Source organism: Echinops telfairi, unplaced genomic scaffold (assembly GCF_000313985.2).
Source record: "Echinops telfairi isolate 266 unplaced genomic scaffold, ASM31398v2 ScPeMD7_7469;HRSCAF=8507_1, whole genome shotgun sequence".
Lineage (NCBI taxonomy): Eukaryota > Metazoa > Chordata > Mammalia > Afrosoricida > Tenrecidae > Echinops > Echinops telfairi.
In genome coordinates, this window is record NW_022111373.1 from 84,876,722 (window position 1) to 84,902,244 (window position 25,523).

A 25,523-nucleotide genomic window follows, 5' to 3' on the forward strand; every position below is an offset into this window, starting at 1 on the left:
CCCAGTATCGCCACTCACACCACTGGTCCTGAAGGGATCATCCGCCCTGGATTCCCTGTGTTTCCAGTTCTATCTTTTTGCAGTGATATCCAATGTATTCTTTTACTGTAGGTTTAAAAAGTTACTTCCCTTCCATATCTTCAGCTGTAGCACACACACACACACAATGCTGCTGAATTTAGTACTTGCCATGCAGAGTCTGACACCTGCGCTCTGCTACTGCGTTCACCCCTTCCCTACTTCAGGTCAGCAGCTCTCACTGGGGCCATTAGAACAGTCTGCACACACTCTGTTAGAGTGCCCTGCCCCCCTTAAATCAACGCTCACCTCTTTGCCAGAATGACCTATTCAAAGTGCACATCTGACCCTGTCTATCCCCAATTTATAACTCTTTAGTGCCTCCCTTGGCAGGGACGACAAGGCCCTCCACCAGCGAAGCCCAAATCCCTTCCAAATTCATCCCCCAGCATACCAACTTCATCTACTTGTCAGGACAGCCCAGAGGTCCCAGTGTGCAGCACAATCGCTGAGGTAGCTGCTTCTCCCCTCAACCCCTCTGTTGCTCGGCTCTTCCCGCTCTTCCTTTGAGATCCCACTCGGGATCCCTTTTCTACAGAAAGTTTCCCAGAACTTTGAATGGGGCAAAGTGAGTCTGTCCCGCCCCCCCTGGCTAACTACACAAAGATTAAAAACCAACCAATAAAACCTCACTGCCACAAATGCTGGGCACAGTGACCCTACGGGACAGGGCAGCACTGGCCCTGTGGGTTCCCAAGACTGTAACTCTTTAAGGGTGCTGAGAGCTCCATCTTTCTTCCAGGGAGCAGCTGTTGGTTTTGAACTGCTGACCTTGCAGTAACCCACTAAACCACCTCACAAATGCGGCTTCGTTTGACAAGTTGGACCTGTGTGGAATCCCTGCATTGAGCAAGTCTATAGGCACCATTTTTCCAATAGCGAGGGTTCATTTCATGTCTCTGTGTGACATGTCTTTTGGTACTTCTCACAATCTTTCAAACTTTGTCGTCATGTTATAGCACATTTAATAAACCACCAAACCAAAACCAAACTCAATGCTTTTAAGCACACATACAGTCCGGTGTGCACATAAACTTTAAGACACACTGGGAAACAAAACAAAATTGTGTGACCGACTTTGAAATGCTGGTTGCTCTGTGGTGGAGATCTAGAACCAACTCCACGATACATCCCGGAGAGGCCTCCACTGTGTGCCCACCTCCTGCCCTGAATCATTTTTACTTCTTTCCTCCAGGTTTCCACTCACATGTCACCTTTTCAGTGGGACTTTCATGCCTTCCCTGGCCACCCTATCTAAAATGTCCACTGGTGTCACTGTCTACCTTCTCAGACCTTCTGCCTATTTATTTTCCTCTATACTTGAACGATCCAACATATGTGTGTGCACATATTCATAAAGTGTTCAGTTACAGAGGTAAATATATTTTACAGTTTACCTTATTTATTATCTGTCTTTACAACCAACTGGCCCATAAGAAGCGTTCAATAAACATTTGCTCAATGAACAAATGAGTGAATACCATTGAGATCAGAGACTGCAACTAATTTAACTATGATTCTCCAGCAGGTATTATATCACCTGCCACACAGTTGAAATGCAATCAGCTATTGCATTTTGGAAACAGGCAGTCACCTAAAATATAGCTTAATGTTTGCCCCATACTGCTATCAACGCAAGGAACCCAAAACAGAAAGAAATATAAGGGTAGGCAGGCCACTTCTGGCCAATAAGAATGGAGAAATCTGAGAGGGCACTGTAGGTAAAGTGTAGGCAGAACTTCTAGGAAATGTTTAGGCATCTGGTGCCTTTCGGAATTCATTACTAGAAACAAAGATATTACCTCACTTGACATGAAGATACAGAGATGAAGAAGAGGTTTTCATTTCCATGTTTTGGGCATTCATATTTGTTGATAATAAAACCGTTAAAGCTCTGGGGCAAATGAACCAGCAGACGTCTAATTCTTGTGGAAGAAAGAGGCTTATACTTGGTAATAAGTCATGGACACATCTAATATTTATAATCATTTTACAAATCAGATTTGGAATGTAAGGAGCATGATAAAATATGCATATGTTCTTGAAACTTAAGACTAAATCTCACACATGTACTTTAGCAATTTCTATTAAAACAAATTCGTGAACAATTCTTGAAACTGGAAGAGAATGTGAGTGCATCTTTAAAATTTTCCTTCTGATCAAATTAATGATTAATATAGTTATTCTAAGCAGAAAGTTGCTGTCTTGTCATGAAGATATATATTAAACAAAATGAGGAGAAATTCATAAAGAAAAGTCATACGACGAGAAAAATGGACATACTTATTTTTTAAAAAGATTCCATATTTCATTCAGAGCCAGGCAGACTTAATTGGAAAATAAGAAAACAACTGTTTGCATTGTTCTCATAAAAGAGATGGGGGTGGGTAGGGAGGGAGAAGAACGCTTAAAGAGACACAGATAATAATGAAGATCTAAAGAGGGCAGCTATGATTTGAAGACATGAACTAGTAAAATTCTATTGCAAAACTTCTGAAGACTCGCCTTTATAAATAACTTCACATTATAATGTTTTCACACTTTAAAATACACTGTCCTATAGCAAGGTCATGGCAACAATGCCCCAAATTCATAACTACTTACCCACAGCCAGAATTCCACCATCTGACTTCCTGTTTCCGCCTGCAGCTTGATCGAACCATGACACCCTGCCCTGAATTTCTCTAAGCTCCCGTCCTAGAAGTGTATTTTAAAATCAAACACCAAATTGCCAAGAATCAAAGAGTATTAAGTGCTATAAGGGAAAGATGAAGGAGTGAACCAGGACAGAGGTCTTAACGACTGACGGGATGAAAATTAATATTTTGCTGAGTAATTAATAAAACAGACCAACCACACGGAATCTACACAGTGTTTGGAAATGCGCTCAAACAATTCCATTAACAGTGATCCTTTGAAAATCCAAAACCAAGCCCCTTCTTATTGTGAGGTAGCTGGAAGTTTACACAGTGCGTTGGTTTTCCATTCAACGGCTCGTACAGGTTCTGCTATATGGCAATCGCCTTCCCACTCCGATTCAGCCTGCAGATCTGCAGATCTGCAGATCCACTCAAAGGTTATTATTGTAACTGTTACTGTAACAAGATTGGGAAGGGGAACACAAGTGGAGCCCTGGACCAGAGACAGAGGCAAGAATGGTTCCCTTGTATAAATGAGTGAAACGAAAGCTTAGAGAAAGTCCAGTAGAGCCAGCCTTCCTCTCGGAACAAAACTTTTCATGTATTCTAAACAGAATGGGAACTATATTGTGGACTACAGCTAACCTTCAGGCTTCCCCAGAAGCCCTTGCTACCTGACATCATCTAGTGGGAACAGAAGATGTCTAGACTGCACTTCCAGGAATTTTGCCTGTGGGAAGCTGCAGCACACACACACAGGTGAGGAAGCCAATAGAAAGCATGGGTGGGACTGGCTTCTCTCCTCCTGGGGGCTGCAAAAAAAATTCTCCAGCTTTGCCTCTATCTTTAACCAGAGTAAAATGTTCCTCTTGCTAAAGACGAAAACCTAATTCTGGTAACAGTAGGACTGCAGTATGGAACAGTACTTAAACTCTCCACAATAGACCACTCTTCCCACTGCCCTGAGTTGACCATTCCTCTTTCCTGTCCCTTCCGGTCTTCTGTCTTGTTCCCCCCAGCATGCTGCCTATTTGATGGGCTATGGTCGGCTGTTCTAAAGGGTCCATCACTCCCGGGTTCACCCGATAGTCCTATTGTTCGGTTGAAAGTTGAGCCATGGGTTGGGGGTGGGGGAGAGCTTTTTAATTTACTTCCCAATGACAATGGCCACAGGGTTGGGGTACCACCAGTCTCTATCAGACCAGTCAGCCTAATCTTTTTTATGATTGTAAGTTTTGTCCCACAGTTCTCTCCTATCCCATCTAGGACTTTCTTCTGTGACCCCGTTTGGAGCAGCCAGCAGTGGTCGCTGTGCATCACGCATTTCTTCTGGTCTCCGCCTGAAGAAGCTAAGGGTCACATAGTCCGTGGGTCCGGTAGACAAAGTCCCCCCAGGCAGCTTTGATTGTCTTCGCTATCCTTTGTTCCTCCCCATTGGGACAGACCAACAGCCGAAGCTGAAAAGGCCACTTTCATGTGTTTAAAACCCCAGCCACTGTTCACAATGGCAGGGTGGAGAACACTGTCTTTGAGGACTCTGTTATGCCAATTGACCTTGAAGTTCCTTGAGGGGATGATCCTGAGCCCCCAGGTCCAGTGACTCATTCCCTCTAGGGTGCTTATGGTTCAGAAATACTCATAGCTCTGCCCTCTGTATGCATTCCTATATACATTCCTATATTGGCAGCGCCTAGCAATACAAACAGCCTCTGGCAAACCGAGATATGAGGATGCAGTATAGTCCCACTCACCTTTCCACACCTGTTCAGTCTGCATATCGATACATCCATTCAAAAGGATTCCTATTACTGCGATCATAGATTGTGTATGTAACAATATTGACCGTGCGTGCCTTTAACTACTGTCTTCCGCCCAGTGTCTTTGCGTTCCTTGATCATTTTGTTCTGACCTTCTTCCTACTGCACATTGCCCTTCACCCAAGTTGATGTGGGAGGGGCCGTGGTTATGTGACGGGCTGCTAACTGCAAGATCAGCAACTCAAAACCACCAGGCAGGTCCTCAGGAGAAAGACAAGGCTTTCTACTCCGGTAAAGAGTTACAGTCTTGGAAGCCCACAGGGGCAGTTCTGTAGGGTCGCTATGAGTTAGATTTGACTCGATTGCAGTATTTCAGTGAGTTACCTTTTAGTGACTTGCCCTGCATCTCTCTCCCCACCCTGGTAACCTGCAAAGAACTTGAGATCCCTGTGTGTAAACTTCTTCTTGACTCTTTGTAGCAATGGTCACATACAACATTTGCTCTTTTGTAATGGACTGCTTTCGCTCAGCATTATGTCCTTCAGGTTCACCCACAGTATGAGGTGTTTTGCAGGTCTGTTGTTATTCTTTAAATGCTGCATAATGTTCCACTATAGCAATTATCGTTCCTTTCTTAAAAGGGACACTTTTACACTTTATATCCTTGAGTCAAAGTTTTGAACTATCGTCTCTCCTTCCCTGCAGTCCAGTAGTCCCAGAAATAATCTGGCCAGGAATTTGGGAAAGGGAATGAGATGAGATTATTCCAATGATCCTTAAGGAGAACTGGCCGGTTGCAAATTTCACCATCACTAACTGTTCTTTCAAAAGTATTTTTTTTGTTTAAAAAAAGATAAGACAAGCTAAAAGAAGTCAGCTTTATAAGGCATAATGTTTTAATAAAAATGTGAGTTGCTTTCAACTAATTTAGTCTTTTCCCTCTAATGACCTGATTAAGTGAGGAAAGTATTAGGTAATACTCACTGATTAAAAATGAAAAAGATGCAATTTGCGATCATTCTTGCAAAAGCATCCAAGTATCACATTCAAAGCTTTCCACAGTGTTGAATTCACAAAGCCAAAGAGTGCACATCCTTCATAGGGGGCAACCAATTTTCCACCGTTTATCTAATTAGTTACATCTCTTTGCAACACCAAAAATGAAAAATCTTTTTTTCTACGATTAAAGTTCTCTATCACTAAATTAAAAAGAAATCTAGGAGTTAATTCTCTGGACAGTTAAGGCAGCAGCACCACAGCTAAGCCTGCTTTTGGCCATTCGAGTGGGAGGCACTGTCATTTCTACAGCATTGGGACAAAGTTGGTTCTGGGCTATTTCTCAAGCCACTCAATAAGCCAGGCTTCAGACGCAAGACAGAGGAGAGAATTCTGAAATATATATCATCATATGTAAGGAGAATCAATATTCAATAAACAACAGAAAAACGTTCATAACTCCAAAATGTTTTAACCAGTGTGGGAGACAAATATGGCTTCTAAGAACTCACATTCTGAAAACAACAGATTTCTGATCTAAAATGGCATCCACCTAGAAATCCCTGGTGCCGAGTCTCTCAACTCTTCACTAAAATATCCCTGAAGATATAGAAAGGAGTGAATATTCAAATTACCACCACCAAAAACCCAAAACCCATGTCTGCCAAAAACATTAACTTATGCCAGATCTAGAAAGAATCAACTGTAATCATTCAGCAGAAATACACCCAGGCTACTGCTGACAGCAGATTCTCACTTCACTTCATTAATAGATTTTATTTTACAAGCTGGGAAAATGACTTCACAATTCTTCCATTACCTGCCTTAGGACCATCCCTTTTTCACCCAAATATTTAGCAACTGTCTCATTTCCCACCTCAGACACTGATCTGGGGTATCAAGCGTTCCCCCAGCCCCGGCCCTTGTATGGCCACAGCTGACTGCTCCCTAAAATGGCATCTCTCTTCATGCAGAAAACTCCCAAGCCAAGCTCACTGTCAACGAGTCGATTCCAACTCAGGGCGGCCCTTGAAGACATGGAAAACTGTCCCTGTGGGTTTCCCAGGCGGTGACTCTTACAAGAGTAGAAAGCCTGGTCTTTCTTCTCTTCATCCAGAAGAGACCACAAACCTCAGGAAGCGGCCAGACACTGAGGACAATTAAGAATGCTACACGTAAAATTAATAAGCTGCAGCCAGTATTTCTCACGGCGGAAGGCAGCTTCCAGCTCCTCCATCATTTGACTCACTTCAAAGAGGTGCCCAGCGATGGAGGCAACTTCGAAGACCAATAGTCCTTAATGCTGGATGGTGGTGTTTCAGGCCTGGTCCTTCCACTGAAGGAGGTGAGAAGTGACCTGATTTGAGGTAATGTTTGAAGGAAGAGCCACGAGAACTGTCCGATGATTACAATGCCGGAGAGAGGAAGCAGCCATTCACTAGGTGAGGGGAGACTACTGGCACACAGACGAGAATTGCGGCTGATGTCGGAATGCCTGTCAGACGAGCAATCGTGGCAAATACTGAGTCGGATCCACTAGTCTACATTAGGAGAGAGCGATGGGGGCGGGAGTGGTGGTGGAATCGTAGCTAGAGATACCAATGTGGGGGCTATGAGAACATCCGAGGTAGGTGAAGCTATGGTAGTAAGTGAAATCACAAAAGAGAAGAAGACAACAAAAATGGACATAAATCGGTCAGGAAGGCAAGGAGGACCCAGCGAACCAGAGGGAGGAGGAAAACCCGGTGAAATGGAAAGACAGCCGTGAGTTGGAGGTTTCTGAGCGCCAAGTACAGCGCATATGTGCAGAAAGCACTAAGCAGACCACACCAGAACCGACCACTGAAGGGGCTCCAGGACCCCAGGAAGTAACTCAGGGTCTTCACAAATGTCGCCTCAATGGCATAAGGGGATGGCAGTCTTATAAACTTGATTCAAGAGCGACTTCAGGGAGGTGATTTTGAGACTGAGGAGAAATAACTCTTTAGAGGAATTTAACCACAGAGCCGAGGGTTGAAATAAAGCATGTAGGGAAGGCCTGAGGGCAAGAGAAGGGTTATAGAAGACAGAGCTATGAAAGCATTGTTTTTTGTGAGAAGGAATGAACTCAACGGGAGAAAAAAATGAGTGTATTAGAGAGGAGGGAGCACTGATTTCTTCTGACTAGGTGAGAGGAGAGAGGCTTTAGGCACATGTGTGGGGCTGGCTTTGGCTTGGAGCATGAATAGTTACCTATGGCAACAAGCATGAGTCGGGGAGAGATGCTGGCAATGGAGAGATGAGCTGGGGGGAGTCTCTGGAAGCTCTCTTCTGATTATTTTAATATTCTCACTAAGATAGGAATCAAGGAAATCAGCTAGGAGCAAAGAAGGAGGGAGGAGTGTTTAAAGTTTAAGGACAGAGGAGAAGGTGAGAAAAAAGTCATCCAAAACAAGTGCTTTCATTATTAAACAAGGAAATAGAATATTAGATTATTCAACTCAACAAGCAGAAAAAAAAACAACACCAAATAAACCTTGGGAAGCAAGAGCAAAAAATCATTAAAAAGATAAAAGCAGAAATTAAAGGATTAGAATATAAACAGTAGAACAGCTGGTTCTTTGGAAAGATCAATAAAATATATAAACCTCTTGCAAAGCTCATCAAGAAAGAGTGAAAATACAATTATACAACATCGGAAATAAGAAAATGGATACAGTTAAGGAGACAAAAGAAACGTCATGCAAGTGTAAGGGGAGATGTACAATTTCATGCTAAAACTATGGAGCAGCAGATGAAAGAGATGATTCCTAGGAAGATACAAATGAGGAAAACTGACTCAAGAAGTCGACTCTCTGAACAATTCATGGAAATTGAAAAACAATAAATTTACAGGGGAGCACTATCAAACTTTAAGGGTTTTTTAAAAAAGTATTACGTTGCATATAAAGTAAAAGAAAGCATCCTACTTAATTTTTAGAGTATAAAATAACCTTGATATCAAAACTTAAAGAGAGCACAAGAAAGAGAAATTCATCTCATTAATAAATCTTGGTGCGAAAACTCTAAAATTATTACCCAACCCAAAACAGCTACAAGGTGCTTACCCTGTTGGATGCCCAAACTGAGTTTGAAAAATATATACAAAAGGGCATGCCTGATAGAAACTTTAGTAAGTACACATTAACAGTGTCTCCTACTAACCAAAATCTGAGATCCTGTTTTACAACGAACTAATAGCTAGAAACACAAGGCACAAGCTCAATCAGGGTTAGCTGCTCTATCGCTGCTACTCCTACGACATTAAAACATGGTGCCTGCCTCACCCACTGGCGTCCAACATCTCTATAAAGGGCCCTCTTCCTGGTTCTAGGGTCCAATGTTTTGAGTCAATATTTGAAAGCACCTGGACATAAATTCAGAAATGCTGATCTCCAACATTTCTGAAATGTAAGACAAATACTCAACGTGTGGGTGGGAGTGGGGGTGGGGGTGGGGTGGGGGGCGCACCTGAATTGTCGTACTCTAGTGGATCTTGGTGTTTGTCCAAATTTCAATGAGTTAAGGAAAGCCAATTTGCAAAGCACCAAGCGGCGAGGCTAGAAGATTTCATTTCATCTCATTTTGTAAACAATTTTGGATAATGTACGACCCATTCAACATTTGGTCTTAATGGTTGCTCCGCTGATGGTTTACACTCTCTACAGCACAGGAAATCCTTCACTTAAAAGGAATAAGGAACTGAAAAACTTGAAAAACAAATCTTGCTCCTGATTTCACTGTCATATCCTATTGCGAAGAAGGCTCATTAGGAGTCAAATTAACAGGTGTCTATTTCCTCCAAGAAGAACTTATTACACCTTTCTTTGCAACTCTTTTGGTTTCAGAAAGCTTATAAAATCCATAATCTAAGGGATGTATCCAAAGTGGTGTTTTTGTTTGTTTTTGTTTTTACTGAGCAACATTTATCAATGCCAAATGATAGTTTATTTTCAGTATGCAAACCTGTAGGCACCCTCATGGCAAAGTGGTGAGAGTGCCCAGCTGCCAGCCCCAACGCTGGCACTTGAAACCCACCAGCTACACTGTAGGAAGAGAGATGCCGCGGTCTGCCTCCGTGGAGATTGCAACCGTGGGAATCACACGGGACAGTTTTGGGTTTTCAAGGTGGGATTTTCATGGTAGTGGTTAGCTCCGGTGCAAAGCCACGTCATAGAGGCCTCTCTCAGATGACCTCTCACCCGCATTGAAGACTTCAGACGGTACTTACCAAGTGGCATGTACAAGATTATCCGTGGGCCCTTCAACTCATTCTGCCTTTCAAAGATCTCCTACCGCTTCTCCAGAGAATTCAGAACCTCAGCTGTTTCTTGATCAATGCTACAGTATGAACATGGTATTACAGACCAAGAAGAAAAAACAAGGAAGGCGATGGAGTGTTTCAGAATCTAGACAGGCAGACGAGTGAATATGCAAGATAATGATAAAGGAGCACAGGTACTTAATAAAAATGGAAAACTGTATTGAAGAGCCCGCCTGAGGCAAAGTAAAGGGAGTGGAGAAAAGTTGACAAGTAAATACAGTCACTCAGAGGGAAAAAGACCTGACATGCAGGATACAAATGTGTTGAAAATTTAATCCAGTTCCGAAAACATTACAGTCACCTGGTATAATCCAGGTAACCTTGATGAGGTGGTGAGCTGGTGAAAAATTCAAGGGTTGGCATTTATTGAAAGAGTTAAGTTGTATTGTGTTCACAATCAGCAAACAACTCCACAGTAGACACTTTGAAGGTTGCCCACCAACTCTAGCCACTTTCCTGAATGCCAGAGAAGGCACACGTGGCAGGTGGGCGGGCATCCTAACCTCTGGAGGCCTGATCCAGACCATCACGAACATGCAATGGGCGCTCAGCTGTGACAGGCTAAGACTAGCCTTGGATGTGGAGGCTCCGAGAGCTTTCTCACTGGTGAAAGACCTAAATGCAGGCAGGAGAGTAGCATGCTTCTCCTCGGGATATGCCAGTTCCACCATGGGGACCCTTCCAGACCTTTCCCCACTCTTCCTGTCCTTATGACGACGCTGACTTATAACCTATTCTAACAGCGGATCTCTGATCCTAGATGTCATGCTCCATGTCTCCTCTGTGAGTTGTTTCAGGGAATTTTCCAATCCAAAGGGGGAAGGGTCATGTGGCCTCTCAAAATTGCAGCTGGCATCTGCCTATTCGGCAATCTCCTTTTAAACTCGTTCTGGTGGCTAGGGTCAGAAAGCATGTGCCACACAGGCAATGGGTCTCAGCAATGATCGACAAGCAGGACCCCAAGCCAAACTCCCTGCCACTGAGTCGATCCAACTTCACATGAGCCTCAAGGACGGAGTAGAAAGGTATCCTGTGGGTTTCTGAGGCAGCAGGTCCCCCGACAGTAGAAAGCCTCATCTTTCTCCCACAGAGCACCGGGCGGCTTCTAACTGCTGGCTTAGTGGTTAACAGCCAGGGAGGGAGAGGTAAGAACACTCCCAAAGAACCAAACTGCCAGGGAGCCGAGGTCTACACGCAGTTACCCCACAGGACAGGGTGCAACTGCCTCGCTGGGTTTCTGAGACTTGACGGGGGTAGAAGCCCTGCCTTTCTCCCACAGGCCCCCGGCAGTGGGTTTCCAACTCACCCCTGCAGCCGCAGCCCGGCATGTGACCTCGCCACCACCAGGGTTCTGTGAGAGGTGGGAAAGTGGGGACTAAATCGGCGTTGTTTGTATTCATCTTGGTCCTCAGTCATGAAGTTATGCACAGCCACAAAATCCCCTACTAAACGAGCAGAAGAGGCCACAGGTCTGATTTGGTACTAAGAAGTGGCAATAATGTTATAGCTTAAAAGAAGGTTTTCAAGAACGGTGTTAAAAATACCTTCAAGCTTGACAAACTGGATGAATGTATGGATTGTGATAAGAGATGTAAGAGCCCCCAATAAAGGTATTAAAAAAAAATACCTTCGAAATCTTCAAATATGGCCTTTTCTTTTTTTTTTTCCCCATCAATTCAGGTAACATTATTTTTTTATCATTTTTTAAATCATTTTATTGGGGGCTAGTACAATTCTTACCGCAATCGACCCATCCATCCATTGTGTCAAGCACATTTGTACATTTGTTGCCATCATCATTCTGAAAACATTTCCCTTCTACTTGAGCCCTTGATATCAGCTCCTCATTTTCCTCCCTTCCTCCCCACTCCCCCTTCCCTCATGAACCTTTCATAATCATAAATTATGATTTTTTTCATATTTTACATTGTCCGACGTCTCCCCTCGGCCCCTTCTCTGTTGTCCATCCCCCAGGGAGGAGGTTATATGTAGATCCTTGTAATCGGTTCCCCCATTCCACCCCACATTCCCTCCACCCTCCCAGCGTCACCACTCTCACCACTGGTCCTGAAGGAGTCATCTGTCCTGGATTCTCTGTCTTTCCAGCTGCTATCTGTACCAATGTACATGCTCTGATCTAGCCAGATCAAATATGGCCTTTTCATTGGCTTGTATTTTATTCCCTTACCAAAGCTAAGAGAAGTATATGCGTATATGTAATTGAAAACAAACGTGTCCCTGTGTGTGCTCACACCCTATCAACCCCCATGGATACGGAAGAGTCTTTGAAAGCAGGCCATTTTTCAAAGCACACAGGATGTAAGCTTCTGTGCGGTGGCCAACAGCAACAAAACCTTGTCCGAAGCAGAAATGCAGTCCCTGAGGTCCCGGCCAGAGCTCTGGGATGGAAGAAGATTAGCAGCTGTGCAAGGTGGTGGGAACTGGACCTACACCCAGAGGTCACGCAGCCGCCACTGTCTTCCAGTGGTTCACAAGGCTCTGCCTCCCTGGGGGTGACCAGGACATCTAATGCAGGAGGACCATGCAAAGATCAGGGTCCGACCACATGGACTCCATTCCAGCTAGCAGCCAGAGACAGTCCTCTGGACACATTGATAAATAGGAGCGCGAAGGTGATTCGAAGCAGCACAAAACTGAGGCCAAGGGAGGGCGGGGGGAAACACCTTTCACAGAAATGTTAGAAAGAATTTTCCTAACATGGAGATCTATTAAGTGCCAAGCTACCTCCCCAGGGAAATAGTAGCAGAGTCACTCAGAGTGGAGAAAGAAATTCATTTCTGAAAGCCTCTCTTCCAACTTGGGAAATTTAACTCTATGCCTTTGTAATCCCAAGAGACTGCTTGGCTGAGGCTGCACTGGGTGTAACCGCATGTCAGAATGAATACATTGGATATGCTACTCACCCACAATTTGCTAGAAAATAGTCAAATCTAGAAGTCCCAAAGGAGGCATTTTTGGTTTTTTGTTTTTCTCTTCTTCTTCATTTTCTTATGGGTAGAAACCTAAGCTCCAACTTTATCATAGTAAAACTATCTACTCTGCACTATGCCTATATCAGAAAAGTATTTAAAGACCATAGAAAGAGCTATCTAATTTATGTTTTGCTTTCTTAGGGAGAAGGAAAAGACTGACTGCCTCCCTATCTTAAAAGCCCACAAGCAAATCCTTCTTCTTTCTTCCCCAAACCATACCACACAGAGAAGCCGCTTACCTCACCTGACAGCCGCCTTGGTCCTCAGCCCCAGGCCTCAAGTCAGGCACAAGCCAACCTCCCCCAGGAAGCCCGCCTCCTTCAGCAGCCAAGGCTGTCATGGAAACGTTGATTTCCCTCTTCCTTAGTGCTTGTCACCTGCCACCAGAATGCCTTGTCTTCTCCAACAGACTGAGCCCCTTGAGGGTGAACTCCATCCATCCCCCCTGGGTGATGCATGCTGCAAACACTGAGACACATTTGGTGAATGAACGTTGGTGTACTGGGCATTGAGTTACCCCCAAAAAGCCCAAACTGCAACCCATCAACGTGAGTGACATCTGGTCATGGGCCCCCACTATATTGATTCATATGATTACAGGGGTAGTATCAACCTCACTACCAAGGTCACATTCTTTGGAAATGGGGCCGAAAGATATTTTTGCTTCCAAATGCCTGAGAAGAATTCTGGGCAGGGAAAATATGTGCCCCTAACACATTTTAAAGTTAACATCTAAAGTTGTTCACTATACATTTAAATAGTTACAAGAAATGGTGTCTGGCATATTGTAAATATTGGCACTTTAAAATGAAAGTTCACCTATTGGGACAGCAAATAGAATAAGGGTTTTGGGTGGGGGGTGGTAAACACGGATGGTGGTGGTAGGTCATAGGGAGACGATGTCAAGGAGTCCAGGAAGAAAATGAATGTTTGGAAACCGATTGTGGTAGCAATTGGACAATGCTGCTTGATGTGACTGAACTATGGAATGATATGATATAGTAACTCCCAACTAATCGCAAATTGAAATAAATAAAAATGAAATTGCTTTTATTCAAGATTCTAAATGTACCCACCATAATCTCTATGTCAGGGATTTGATATCCAAAATCCATATAAAAAATACCTGAAGCTTTGCTTTTGCCTACTCATTTTTATATTTGTAGTTCCTTTTATGCTGATAGCTCGAATCCATTTTGCTCACAGAATTTCATCCCAATGTACTATTTGTATTTATAGCTATCGTTCATCAGATTGCTCTATAACAAAAAGGTATAAATGTTTTTGTTGCTGTTTCCTCTGACCCAATGGTGCTAATTGTTTAAAAACTTAATCTGGATTCAGTTATCATTGTTGTTGTTGTCATTGTTAGAGGCCCTCAAATTGGTCCCAACGGAGAGCACCCCTCTGTACTGCAGAACGAACCCCGCCCAGCCCTGCACCAGCCTCCCACGTGCTCATAGCCCGAGCCCACTGTGGCAGCCCCTGTGGCCGTCCACCTCAGTCAGGGTCTTCCTCTTCTTCACGGCCCCTTGCCTTTACCAAGCCCAATGTCCTTCTCCAGGGACCGACCTCTCCGGAGGACATGTCCAAAGTACAGGACTTCCTCCAAGACAGAGCTGTTTGTCCTCTGAGAGTCCATGGTACTTCCCCCAATTATCGCAATGACTACCAATAACAACCGAACAAATCAAACCTCTAATTTTATAGCAATTAGAGACACACTAACTTATGAATAACTGTGTTTTCATTAGACGTGCATGTCTCAATGTGATGGATTAGGAAGGTGTAGGTTTTTCTAAGTGCTCCACGTGTGCAAAGATGAATTTTTTTATTGATGGATTAAAAAAGGCTTAAATAGTAGTTCTACTCCACTTTTTTTTACATTAAAATGTGATCATGAAGTGTCAACGTGAAGAGGTTTCAGATGTTCAAACCCACGCAAGCAAGTCAATAAAAACGCAACCAACTCAATGTGAAGGCGCGTGGATGCAGTAGAGACCCAAAGCTCATCTGCAAAGTAATTGGAAGGTCCCTCTCAGTAGGGCCACACGGAACATGATAAATCCAGGGTGCAATAGGACACCAATGAGAACTATATAAATATCCTCTAGTTACTCAGTATTTCTCCCCTTCCTATTAAGGTATTTATTTGTTTTATCTCATTAATCATGTTAGATTCACATTATGCTTATTTGTATACGTAAGATTGCTTGGTATAGGAAAATTAAGATAGATAACCCTTCAGAAACAGTAACAGGAGTAACGGCTCCCTGAGGGTACAAGAAAGAGGGTGAGGAAGGGGGGCCACGGGGAGCTGATAGCATTGATGATTGTATAACTCCTCTCGAGGTGACTGAACAACAGAATTGAGAATCATTTATGAATAGACATATTGGGTTGTGTAAGATTATGTCAACAAAACTATTATATTAAAAAAATAAAATGTAAGTAAAAAACCTTCTTTGATGTAACTAGGTTGATGGGAATGGAAGTTGGTTGAGTTTACTTACATTTTTTTTTCTTTTTTTTATAGCAATGGCATCTAACAGGCAATAATTCTCTATAAGAAGTATCAGAGCATATCTCTAGGATGGCTTTATATCCCAGGAACATGAAAGTTTATCATTAGTAAGGCAAAGACTACAACAAACAATATTCTTTTAAGGATCTTGATCCAACTGAAAAAGAAATGCAGAGAAAGGGGGAAATAGTAAGCAATGAACTCCAAATTTAATAGAAGATTATTGGCATAATATATTCCAAATGATGTCTAGTTTGATACTAGGTATCTCCCCAGGCAGGGGAACGAAGGAATCAGGGAGAGAGCACTCCAGGGGTCCACGCTGCTTATTTTCACTTCCAAATCAAACCTGCGCCTCTGTGGGGACTTCTCCTACTTATATTCCATGGCCCCCATCATTCCCAGCACTGACAACTCCCCTCCGTCCCCATCCAGCCTGCACCAGGAGATTCATGTCCGCCAGGAAAGGGGCAAGGGCTGCGTGAGGCAGAAGAGCTGAGCTGGACGCTTCTGGCTGAGTTCGTGTGCCCAGAGCAGGAGCCCAGTCTTAGTGATGGTGTCATCTGGTGATACGAACAACACAAGATGGGGAAAAAAACAGAGCAAGAGCAAAAAACGAAACAGAAAGCACCCTCTTTCCCAGGTCTGGAGAGCTAAAACCGAGGGCAGGGGAGTGTGTGACAAAACTTGGATGAAGAAAAAGGTGCAGTAGGGCACAGGCTTTTGGATGAACCCCATCAATACGGTTTCCAGGTAGTAGGAATTGTTTTTCTGACTAAGCTACTTAGGGGAGTTGTAAGATCACTGGTAATGCACATCAATTTCCCCAAAAATATCGGCATCACAGAGAAGCCCTGAAGGGCACAGTGGTTATACACTGGGCTGCTCAACACGAGTTAACAGTTCAAAACCACCAGCTGCTCCTTGGGAGAAAGAGGAGGCTGTCTATCCCTTAAAGAGCTTGTCTCAGAAACCCACAGAGGCTGTCCAATGGGGTCCCTATGAGTGGCAATCGATTAAGCAGCAACACATATCTGTTAAATAGGCCTCACTAAAAGGAAGGCTAAAGAGAGGCAAATCCGGCCCATTTTTCAAATGTTTTTCATCCTCTATGGATAGGCGTTTACATTATGGAGAGAATATTCAGAGACACAGTCCTTAAGTATAAAGAGTAACAAACAATATGGAAGTCAAAGTAACAACTTTCCCTCACCTTCCCAACACAAAAATGCCCTTTGTTCCAGAAAGTTCAGTCTATTCCATGGGATTCTGTCTCTTTCAGGTGCTGTTGCATTGATTCTAACAGCTACCTGACAGGTTAGAGAGTAAAATGGGCCGCTGGGTTTTTTAAGGTTCTGGAAGCAGACTCCACACCTTTCCCTAACAGAGTGGTTGGCAGGTTCAAACTACTGATGGTTAGCACCCAAAGTCCTCAAGCACTCAGACCACCAGGGCTCCTTCCGTGGGATGTTCAGAGGGCAGGATTTCTAGGTGGGCACCCAATCGAAATCTGTGCGTATGGTGTGTCCACCAGACACAAAAAGATAGACACCAGAATGTTTACGACATCCTGACTCATAGCAGCTCTGAACGGAAAACAATACAAATGTCCATCCACAGTGTAATGGAAAAAGTCAGAGATAAAGCCACATGGGAAACTCTTGTCAAACAAAGCCAAAGTAAGCAGACCCCAAACCTTTCACCTCATCATCTGCCACGTGATTCTCCAAGCAGGATCCGTAGTTCATTTGATGAGAGAAGGGTTTTGGGTCCAACAGTCTCTCTCTTGACTCTTCACATAAACACACTTGGGAAAGCGCTGGATTATATACAAAGAACCTCACATGGAAGCCATCAGGAGGTGTCATTCTGGAACATAACTACCACACCCAAACTATGCTCGATCCCTGAGGAAGACACCCTGCCCCCCCAAAAAAAGCGATGTATTTCAGAGATCAAAATTGTATTTGCTGTACATCACAACAAATGCTATATCCATAGCAAACCAGTATAAAATGCAGGTTAAGTGCATTGATCTGAGCCAGACAGTATGGGTAAAACCCAATGCTGACACCTCCTTGGCTTGGATTTATTATCAGTAAGATTCAGATGATGTGGAGTCCAACCCTCACAGGGGCGTCACGTGAAGACTATCAAAACGAAAACAAACCTGGTTCACAGTAGGTACTTCAGACATATCTACCATTGTTATTATAAAACTCCCTCAACTTCTTTCATTTAAATGTCACCTGGAATATTCTACGTGACAATGCATGATCTTCAACAGATTGCGCTACGTTGCCCTCTGCACTGGTTGTCTTCATGAGCACATCTCTACAGAAGAAGAATCGATACATCTGAATGATGGTGCTAGCAAAAAATATTGACAGTGCCATGGGCCGCCCAAAGAACAAACCAGTCGGCCTTGGAGAAGTACCGCCAGAACGCTCCTCACAGGTACAGATGCTGAGCCCTGTCGTGCAAACTTTGACAAACCGTCCCCTGGAGAGGGACAGCATGCCTGGTTCCGCAGAGGGGCTGCGACAAAGACGGCGGCCCTGGACAGGATGGACGGACACAGGGACTTCAACAGTGGACAAATATAACAACAGTCCCCAGGAGGGTGCAGACCGGGAGGTGTCTGTCCTGTTGTACAGAGGGTCACAAAGTCAAACCAATCCCACTGGACCTACCAACGATAACAGCACTTACTTTGCTGTATTTTACTTGATCTTTTAACGGTTGTTTCCCTGCTATCACTCCTGTTCCCTCATCCCTGCCCAGATGTGCTTTTCATAATCAAGAACTGCATAGGTTCAAATGAACTAGCCTCACCATCTACACATATATATATGTGCATGTTTGATGGGTCTATATATGAATGGATGGATGGAATACACCAGTTACTTGCCCCAGGATAAGTGTCTTAAGACAAAACCAGCAAGCCTATACTTTCATTCTGAGCCAGCTGAGGGAAACCAGACAGGAGACCCGGTTACCTTATGATCGGTGGGAAGTTGCTTCGTCTGCTGGGGTGGGATGCAAACAGCACAAAGGCTATCATGCTTGCAACCCTTCAGGCGGAAGCAGCTTACCAGCACCCTGACCTGAACCTAGTGACAGTGCTGCTGGTCTGCGGAGGCCCAGACTGTGGCCGGATTCACGAGCGTACTTTTTTTTTTTTAAACAAGCTCTGGCCAGTTTTATTAAAGAAAAATATTGCGGGATTTATTTTTCACCAGTCTGTTCTGGCCTGCTTCTAATGATATCAGAATCCCCGGGGTCGATGATGGCCAGCGTGCACACCCTATAGGACTTGCCACATGCTGTGCCCAACTCCATGTGGCCGCTGGAGTGATGGACACCGGTTTTGGCCAACCTGGCGTAGTCCTCAATTTCTGATTGCCTCCAGGCCAGGCACCTGTTGGCCAGGATGACCAGTTTCGCTTTGTCTTGCCTGCTCATCTTCAGCGTCTGCTTGAAGCCCAGCACGTACTTCCCAATTTTCATAACGAGTTGGAGCCGCAAGTTGATGGGCTCCAGCAACTTTTTCGTCTCCTTTGCGGCCACCACCTTCCTGTCTTCGGTGCGGACGGCCGGGCAGGGAGAAAGGAAGGAAGACCCCACGAGCGTACTTTTAAGGCAGTGGGCACGTGGTAATTGGCTGTAGTACCAAGAGACACCTTACGTGACGAGACTCTACAGAGAAACGCGAGAGAGCAAACACGCAGGGTGAGCCTCGCAGGCTCAGTGTTTAGTAAATGAGGCAAAGTCCCATCGTGCTACCTTCGGGGGACACGCACAGGAAGCTCAGAAATGCACAGAGTTAGAGGGGGGCAGTGGTGGGTCACCTCTGGGGACAGGAGCGGACTCGGAGTGAAGGGAATCCAGGGATGACCTTCTCTTTCTGACTAGGGGCCATGGAATGCACACACAGCCAAGGCCAAGTCCATCCAATTGTACATGCATCACGCCCGCCTTTGTCTCCACCTGGACTAGGCATCAATAAGAGGTTTTATTTTATTTTTTAAATGACATTGTGGAGCTCCTTGTGTTATCATCAGACTCGAATGAATCATACAGGAAATCCCTCTTGGGGAAGCGATGCCGGGGAGCAGCCCCGAGCTTGGCTATCCTCACACACGGAGGGAAGAGAAACGACGACAAGCCGCAGGGTAGACCCAGGCAGGCTGTCGATAAGGAAAGCAGAAGGATTTGCTATCTGACCAACAAAACGAAATGCTGCTTCTCACAGGTATGTGTACCCCCCAAAAAATATTCCATAACCTATCACTGGTTTTCATTAAGAAAAAAACACCCTCGCCTTATAATTTGACCCTAACACAAAGAGAGTCAGAACTCAGCAGCGGCAGCGGCACAGGGGTTGCATGGCACCACGGACAGACCCCTGGCGCCGGCACCTCCACAGGGCAGGAGAGAGATACAGAAAGGACAATGGCCCGGGAGACTGTCCTGCCCACTGAACACTGGCAAGATGCTGCTGCAGCCACTGCTGCTTTCTCTGTCGACAGTGCACTGGTGCTTCGATCTTTACCTGGCATACATTATAAAACCCAACGCCAGATTTGACCTGGGTAGAGTTTAAAACAAACCTAGGTACATAAAACAATCGTTCCCAACCAGGCAAATCAGACATGGCCTCCTTCGGAAGCGTACAATGGATCTACAGGCAAAGGGTCCGCCTCTCTATCGTTGAGCAATGAGTCATTCCAGAAAAAAAGTCCCTTCCTAAGCATGAAGCACTGTCAGCTGGACTGAGGCAGCATGGAACACGCCAGCGCCACGGGTGGCGAGGCCAGAGGGAGACGGCGGGAGGAGCCTTCGCCTTCCCTTTCATGAAACCACCCAAAGGTCTCAAGCTATGTGGTGGTCAACAGAAAAGCCAACGTGCAAAGGAGGCCGTCGCAAGGATGGAAGCACTCACCGGCCACCTGCTGGCGCGCACCCGATTTGGTGCCCTCCTTTTCCCTCAAGCTTAAAATCCAACAGGTGCCAAAGGCGGCAGAGAGGTTAGACATCGATCGCAAAGCTAGTAAATCCTAACCTAGGGATGGAAACCATCTTGTGATTCTTTCTTCCACGCTTGCCCTCCGGTGACACAGTGCCAAGGGGAATCTGCAAATCTGGGGCTGGACTTCATATTACAGTCAAACAGCACTGTCAGACATAAAATAAACTTTTGAAAATTAGAATTACTTGAATGCACAAAAGTAAGCGAATGTAAAATTTTATTATAATAATAAAAAGAAGTGGAGGGATAGATAGGCCAAGAGTCTTTTCTGGCATTAAAAATTCAGTTAAGCCCAAAATATACAAAGCTGACCCAAAAAGTATGGCTACAAAAATCATTTCCCAGTCATCACAAACCTGCAGGGCAGGGGAGACCTGCCCCGTGGGTTTCTGAGACTGTAACTCTTTACAGCAGTGGAGCATCTCACCTCGCTCCCATGGAGTGGCTGATGGTTTCAAACTGCTGACCTTGTGGTTAGCAGCCCAGTGCAAAGCCCATTATGCCCCAGGACTCCTTCACAAAATCACAAAAATCTTTACTAAACAAAAATATACACATGGGAAGTTCCTGCTGCTCACGATGGCCTCCATTTAGTCTGCTGGCGTCTGAAGGCCGAGTGTCCATCTTCCCTCCAGGATCCGATGCTCTCGGACGTACCCACCACGTTACAACAGCACAGTGGGATGCAAACCGCGGGTCTTTTTAACGCTGGTGTTTGGTGTGGTTGTTTTCAGGTTAGGGAACAAAAAGAGGTCTGAAGGAGCAAAACCAGGGCCAGTGGTAGATGGAGTTGGGTTCCCGCGGCCATTCTCTCAGGGCAGTCCCTGCTGCTTTCAAAGAGGAGCCGGGTACAGGGTTGGGATGTAAAACCTTCCCTGGGGCAACTTCCCTGTTCTTTTGCTCTTTAGAGCAGTTTTCCTTTTCCTAACATCTTCCAAAGAAGCCCTCCAGATTTTCTTGTGTCCTTGGGAAACCTTTCTCAAGAGTACCCTTTGGCGAGCCCACATGACAGTCGCCATGCCCTCCTGCCTGGAACATAAGTGGCCCGGCCCAGCCCCTCAGAGGACACTGTATGACTTGGATCTTCTTTTGTTAAAACATTCTAATGAGAGTGAGACAAGTTTTGCAAGTTTTAGACTAAGGCATATTTTGTTTGGAATAAAACCATGTCTGCATGGACTGCAAGCCCAGTAGCAGTACTTTGGGACTCACTCTCAACTATGCTCTGCTGTCTATAGGGTAGAACAGGGAAGGCGTTTGGAGCTTAAAAATAAAGAAAAATAAAAGCAACAACCACAAACTAGGAATTGAGGGGAGGAAATGCAAGCAAAGCCCAATGTCAACAATCCCGGAATCTAGGAATGTCATCTCCATGACATTCGTCTGAGCGCTACTCTGGAAACGTCGATTCTTCCCTACTCCCAAGAGAAGGAAGACAATGTAAAGAATAGCACAGAAAGTTCTATAAAACTGCCACCTGTCTGACTGCTCGGGGAGCCTTTGGAATAATGAAGCAACGGACACAGCAGGAGGCTCCTGTGTTGGACAAACCAGTGACGTCCCAGTAATGGGAATGAAGCAGGCAGACCTCAGCGACAGGGCATGTTCGGTTCCAGCGCACCACAGTCAAGCCAGCATCACAATGAAGCAAGTTGCACAATTACTCTGGCTTCCCAGTGCACATAAAGGTTATGCGTACACTATACTGTCGCCTATTAAGCGATAACAGCACTGAGAGCGAGCTGGGAGTACTGTGAACATTAGCAGAGGGTGCACAGCAACATGAAGCGAGAGGGAGCACATGCTTTGGGGAAAATGGCGTGGACTGACCTGCTGGATGCAGGGTTGCTACGATCCTGCTTGCAAACAAAACCCCATCAAAAAACAACGGTCTCTGTGAAGTGCAGTAAAGCAACGCACGGTAAAATGAGCTACACATACATGTATACGATGCTGGCTCTCCACAGCCCAAATTAGCCCACACTGTACACTGATATTAATATCCCGTGTTCTAATTACTGTGGAATTTCACTGTTCTAAATGCTGTGTCTTGTCCCTGATGATTTTTGCTTTCTGAAACACAGCCACCACCTCAGGAAATAAATTAGCTTATGGTCAATAGAAATGCATGGGAAAGCCTAACTCAATTTTTTGGCTGTTATGCTGTTGTTTTATATGATTAATGGCCAACAAATGGGTTTGCAACAGACTGTCTATCTGAAACCCTAAGAACGGCCAAATATACAGCTCGCTATCACCAGGGGAAAATGAATGGTTCACATCCATAATACCAGAAAATAGAAAGCCAAGTTTAGACCAAGCAGACAGCCAACAGCAAGCAGTCCTGAGAAGGAGGTCAGAACTGTCGGCATTGGCTATTTCATGCCAGGCCCTGCTTCCCCTTTTAGAAAATACAATTAAAGCTCACGGGTCAAGGGGCTCATCCAAAATCTGTTAGGTGCGAGGTGCAGACTGTTTGCATAATAACATGATTCTGGCGTCATAAACAAAACTCAACGTGGTTGAGGGTTTGCTGAGACTCTGAGAGACCCACGGGCTGCCATCTGTCTCGGAAGAAGTATAGCCAGAGTGCTCCTTAGAAATGCGAGTGGCGAGACCTTGCCTGATGGTCTTTGGACTTGTAATTCAGAGAGCCCAGTCCCTAGAAAAGGACCTCATGCTTGATTATGAATCCGGTCTGTGAAAAGAAGACAGTTCATGAGATGCATTCATACAGTAGTTGCAACGATGGGCTTAAACATAACAACAGTTGTGAGAATGGTGTAGGACCAAACTGTTTCCCTCTGATGTACAAAGGGCACTGTGAGTGGAACTTGATGGTCCCTGACAACTATACCAACTTGATGGCAACTAACCACTCCAGCATTTCCATGCCCATTTAATCCTTCCAGCAACTGGTGCTAGAGATATTCCCACCACCACCATATGACCAATCAAAGGACTGGAGCTTCCACAGCACAGGTTTTAAACCCTATGAAGCAGTCTTACTCGGCACAAATGGCAGATTGTGTGTCAGAAGTGACTCCAAGGCCACCAACAATTCAAACCATAGTGGCAAAGCCAAGACATGCAACCTCAAGCCCTACAACTTCCACAAACGATAAAGGCAAGTCTGCTATCAAGGGCACATGGGGTTCTAAAACAGGGCAGCCTTCACACAGCTGGGTTTGACTTTTACTTGGTAGTTCCAGGAACTCAGAAGTTTCTTCATTTCTTTGAATTTCTGTTTTCTCCTCTGTAAAATGGATCCACCAACGCAATCACCTCCTCTAAGGACCAGAGCCTCTGTGTACACCAGGGTCCTGTTCACTGTCCCTGAGACCCGTTGGAGGGCTGGACTATAGTTTAAAAAAAACTATGAACAAATTCCTATGCACACTGCTCATGTCTTATTCTGACGTAAAAAAACACCTGGCGGGCCGGATAAATGTCCTCAGCGGGCTGCATGTGGCCTGCAGGTCACAATTTGAGGATGCCTGGTATAGAGTAGTACTCCAATAGTAAATCCAAAAAGCTCGATCCCGCTCCCATGGAGCTGATTCTAACACATGGCAAGCCCGTGCGTTGCAGAAAAGAACTGCTTCTTAGGGTTTTCTTGGCTGTCATCTCAAAGAAGTTAGTCACCAGGTGTTCCTTCTGCGTCCTGGCACCAGAAAAGTGGGCTATGAGTCAACTGTTCACAAATAACTGGCTATCTGGAGTCTGCCGTGTCCCAATCATTCAAACATTTCTACAAAAAAACTAATATCGTTCACCAAAGCAAACTGTCAAATGGCCGCCGAGCACATGAAAGATTGTTCAGCATCATTAGCCATCCAACCAAAGAAAACTCACTGCCATCAAGTCCATCCAATGCATGCAGACCCTACATGGGGTTTCCGAGACCGTAAATCTTTTTGGAAACACACAGTCTCATCTTATTCCCAAAGAATAGCGAGTGGGTTTGAACCACCAACCTATGGGTAGCAGTCCAAGGCTTACCTGACATCGCCACCAGGACTCCTTATCATTAGCAGTCCAAGAAATGAGCATCAAAACCACATTAAGATATAACTTCATTACCAATAGAATGACTAAAACACACAACAACAACAAACGGTGGCAAGACTGTCTGGAAATTGGAACCCTCGGTTACAGCCCGGGCTGCTATTTTCAAGGTCAGCAGTTTGAAACCACCAGTAGCTCCACAAGAAAAAGATGAGGCTTTCTACTCCCAGAAAGTTACAGTCTTGGAAACTCACAAGGGCGGTTCTACTCTGTCCTAAGAGTCTCTCTGAGTCAGAATCAATTTGATGGCCTTGAGTTGTTGGGTGGGGGAGCTGCTGTCAAGCATATAAAAGGGAACCCCCTCTGAACTGTGACTCGGAGCAGACAGAGTAGGCTCTGGCTGTGGACATCAGCACAACCATTGACATTGCTGTTCAAGAAATTACCATGGACGTCCATTCCAATTTATAAATGCCAGTCTCTCTCTCTCTCTCTCTCTCTCTCTCACACACACACACACACACATTTTTTTTTACCAATAAAAGACCATTAACTTAAAAATATTTGTATGCAAAATGGTACAGGTATTGTGGAAAAAAGGGGGCGTGGTTTTTGAAAAAGACAGAAACCAGAACTACCATGTGACGCCGCAATCCCGGCCCTAGGCACTCACTCAAAGGACTTCAAAGCAGAGACTTGAAAACCAACATTCTTCAGAGCCCTGTTCACAATCACCAAAAGGTGGAAGCAACTTCACTGGCCATGAACAGCTGAATGGACAGAATGTGGTACGTACATACAGCGGAGTGCTACTCAGCCGGTAGGAAAAATGAAGTCTTATGATATGAAACAAGAGAGACGAGTTGGAGGTCATTATGCTGAATAAAACAAGTCAATCAAAACAAAACACATATGGTATGAGCACACTTATATAAAAAGAGAAGAAAAGGCCAATGTAGACAGACCACAGTTGATTCGTGGCTGAAAGGGGAAGGGTGGGGACAGGTGATGATGGATCCATCGTGGTGATTAAGGGGAGGGCTGCACAACTGATTACTGTAAGTTGCACACCTAAAAAAAAGGTGAATTGGAAGGAGGTGAGCTTCATTTTACAAACTGGACTGTGAGCTCTTGTGTTCTCTTTGCAGCCCGTG

General features: G+C 44.8%; 1 protein-coding gene across 1 annotated transcript; it reads right to left on the reverse strand.

The window, feature by feature from the left end:
• Window positions 1-18,510: 18,510 nt before the first annotated feature.
• On the reverse strand, window positions 18,511-20,368 carry LOC115873744 (60S ribosomal protein L30-like). Its single transcript, XM_030888937.2, has 2 exons — window positions 20,275-20,368; window positions 18,511-18,910 (listed from the first exon to the last, which is right to left on the reverse strand). Exons 1-2 carry the CDS (start codon window positions 20,366-20,368, stop codon window positions 18,558-18,560), a joined length of 447 nt encoding a protein of 148 aa, XP_030744797.1. The 3' UTR covers window positions 18,511-18,557.
• Window positions 20,369-25,523: the final 5,155 nt, after the last annotated feature.

Excerpts from the sequence above, each read along its gene's own strand:
- LOC115873744 (XM_030888937.2), bottom strand. The coding sequence starts at position 20,368 with ATGTCTAACCTCTCTGCCGCCTTTGGCACCTGTTGGATTTTAAGCTTG. Across the intron at positions 18,911-20,274 it reads TGCGCGCCAGCAGGTGGCCG|ACAGGAAGGTGGTGGCCGCA; the intron begins GTGAGTGCTTCC and ends TCCGCACCGAAG.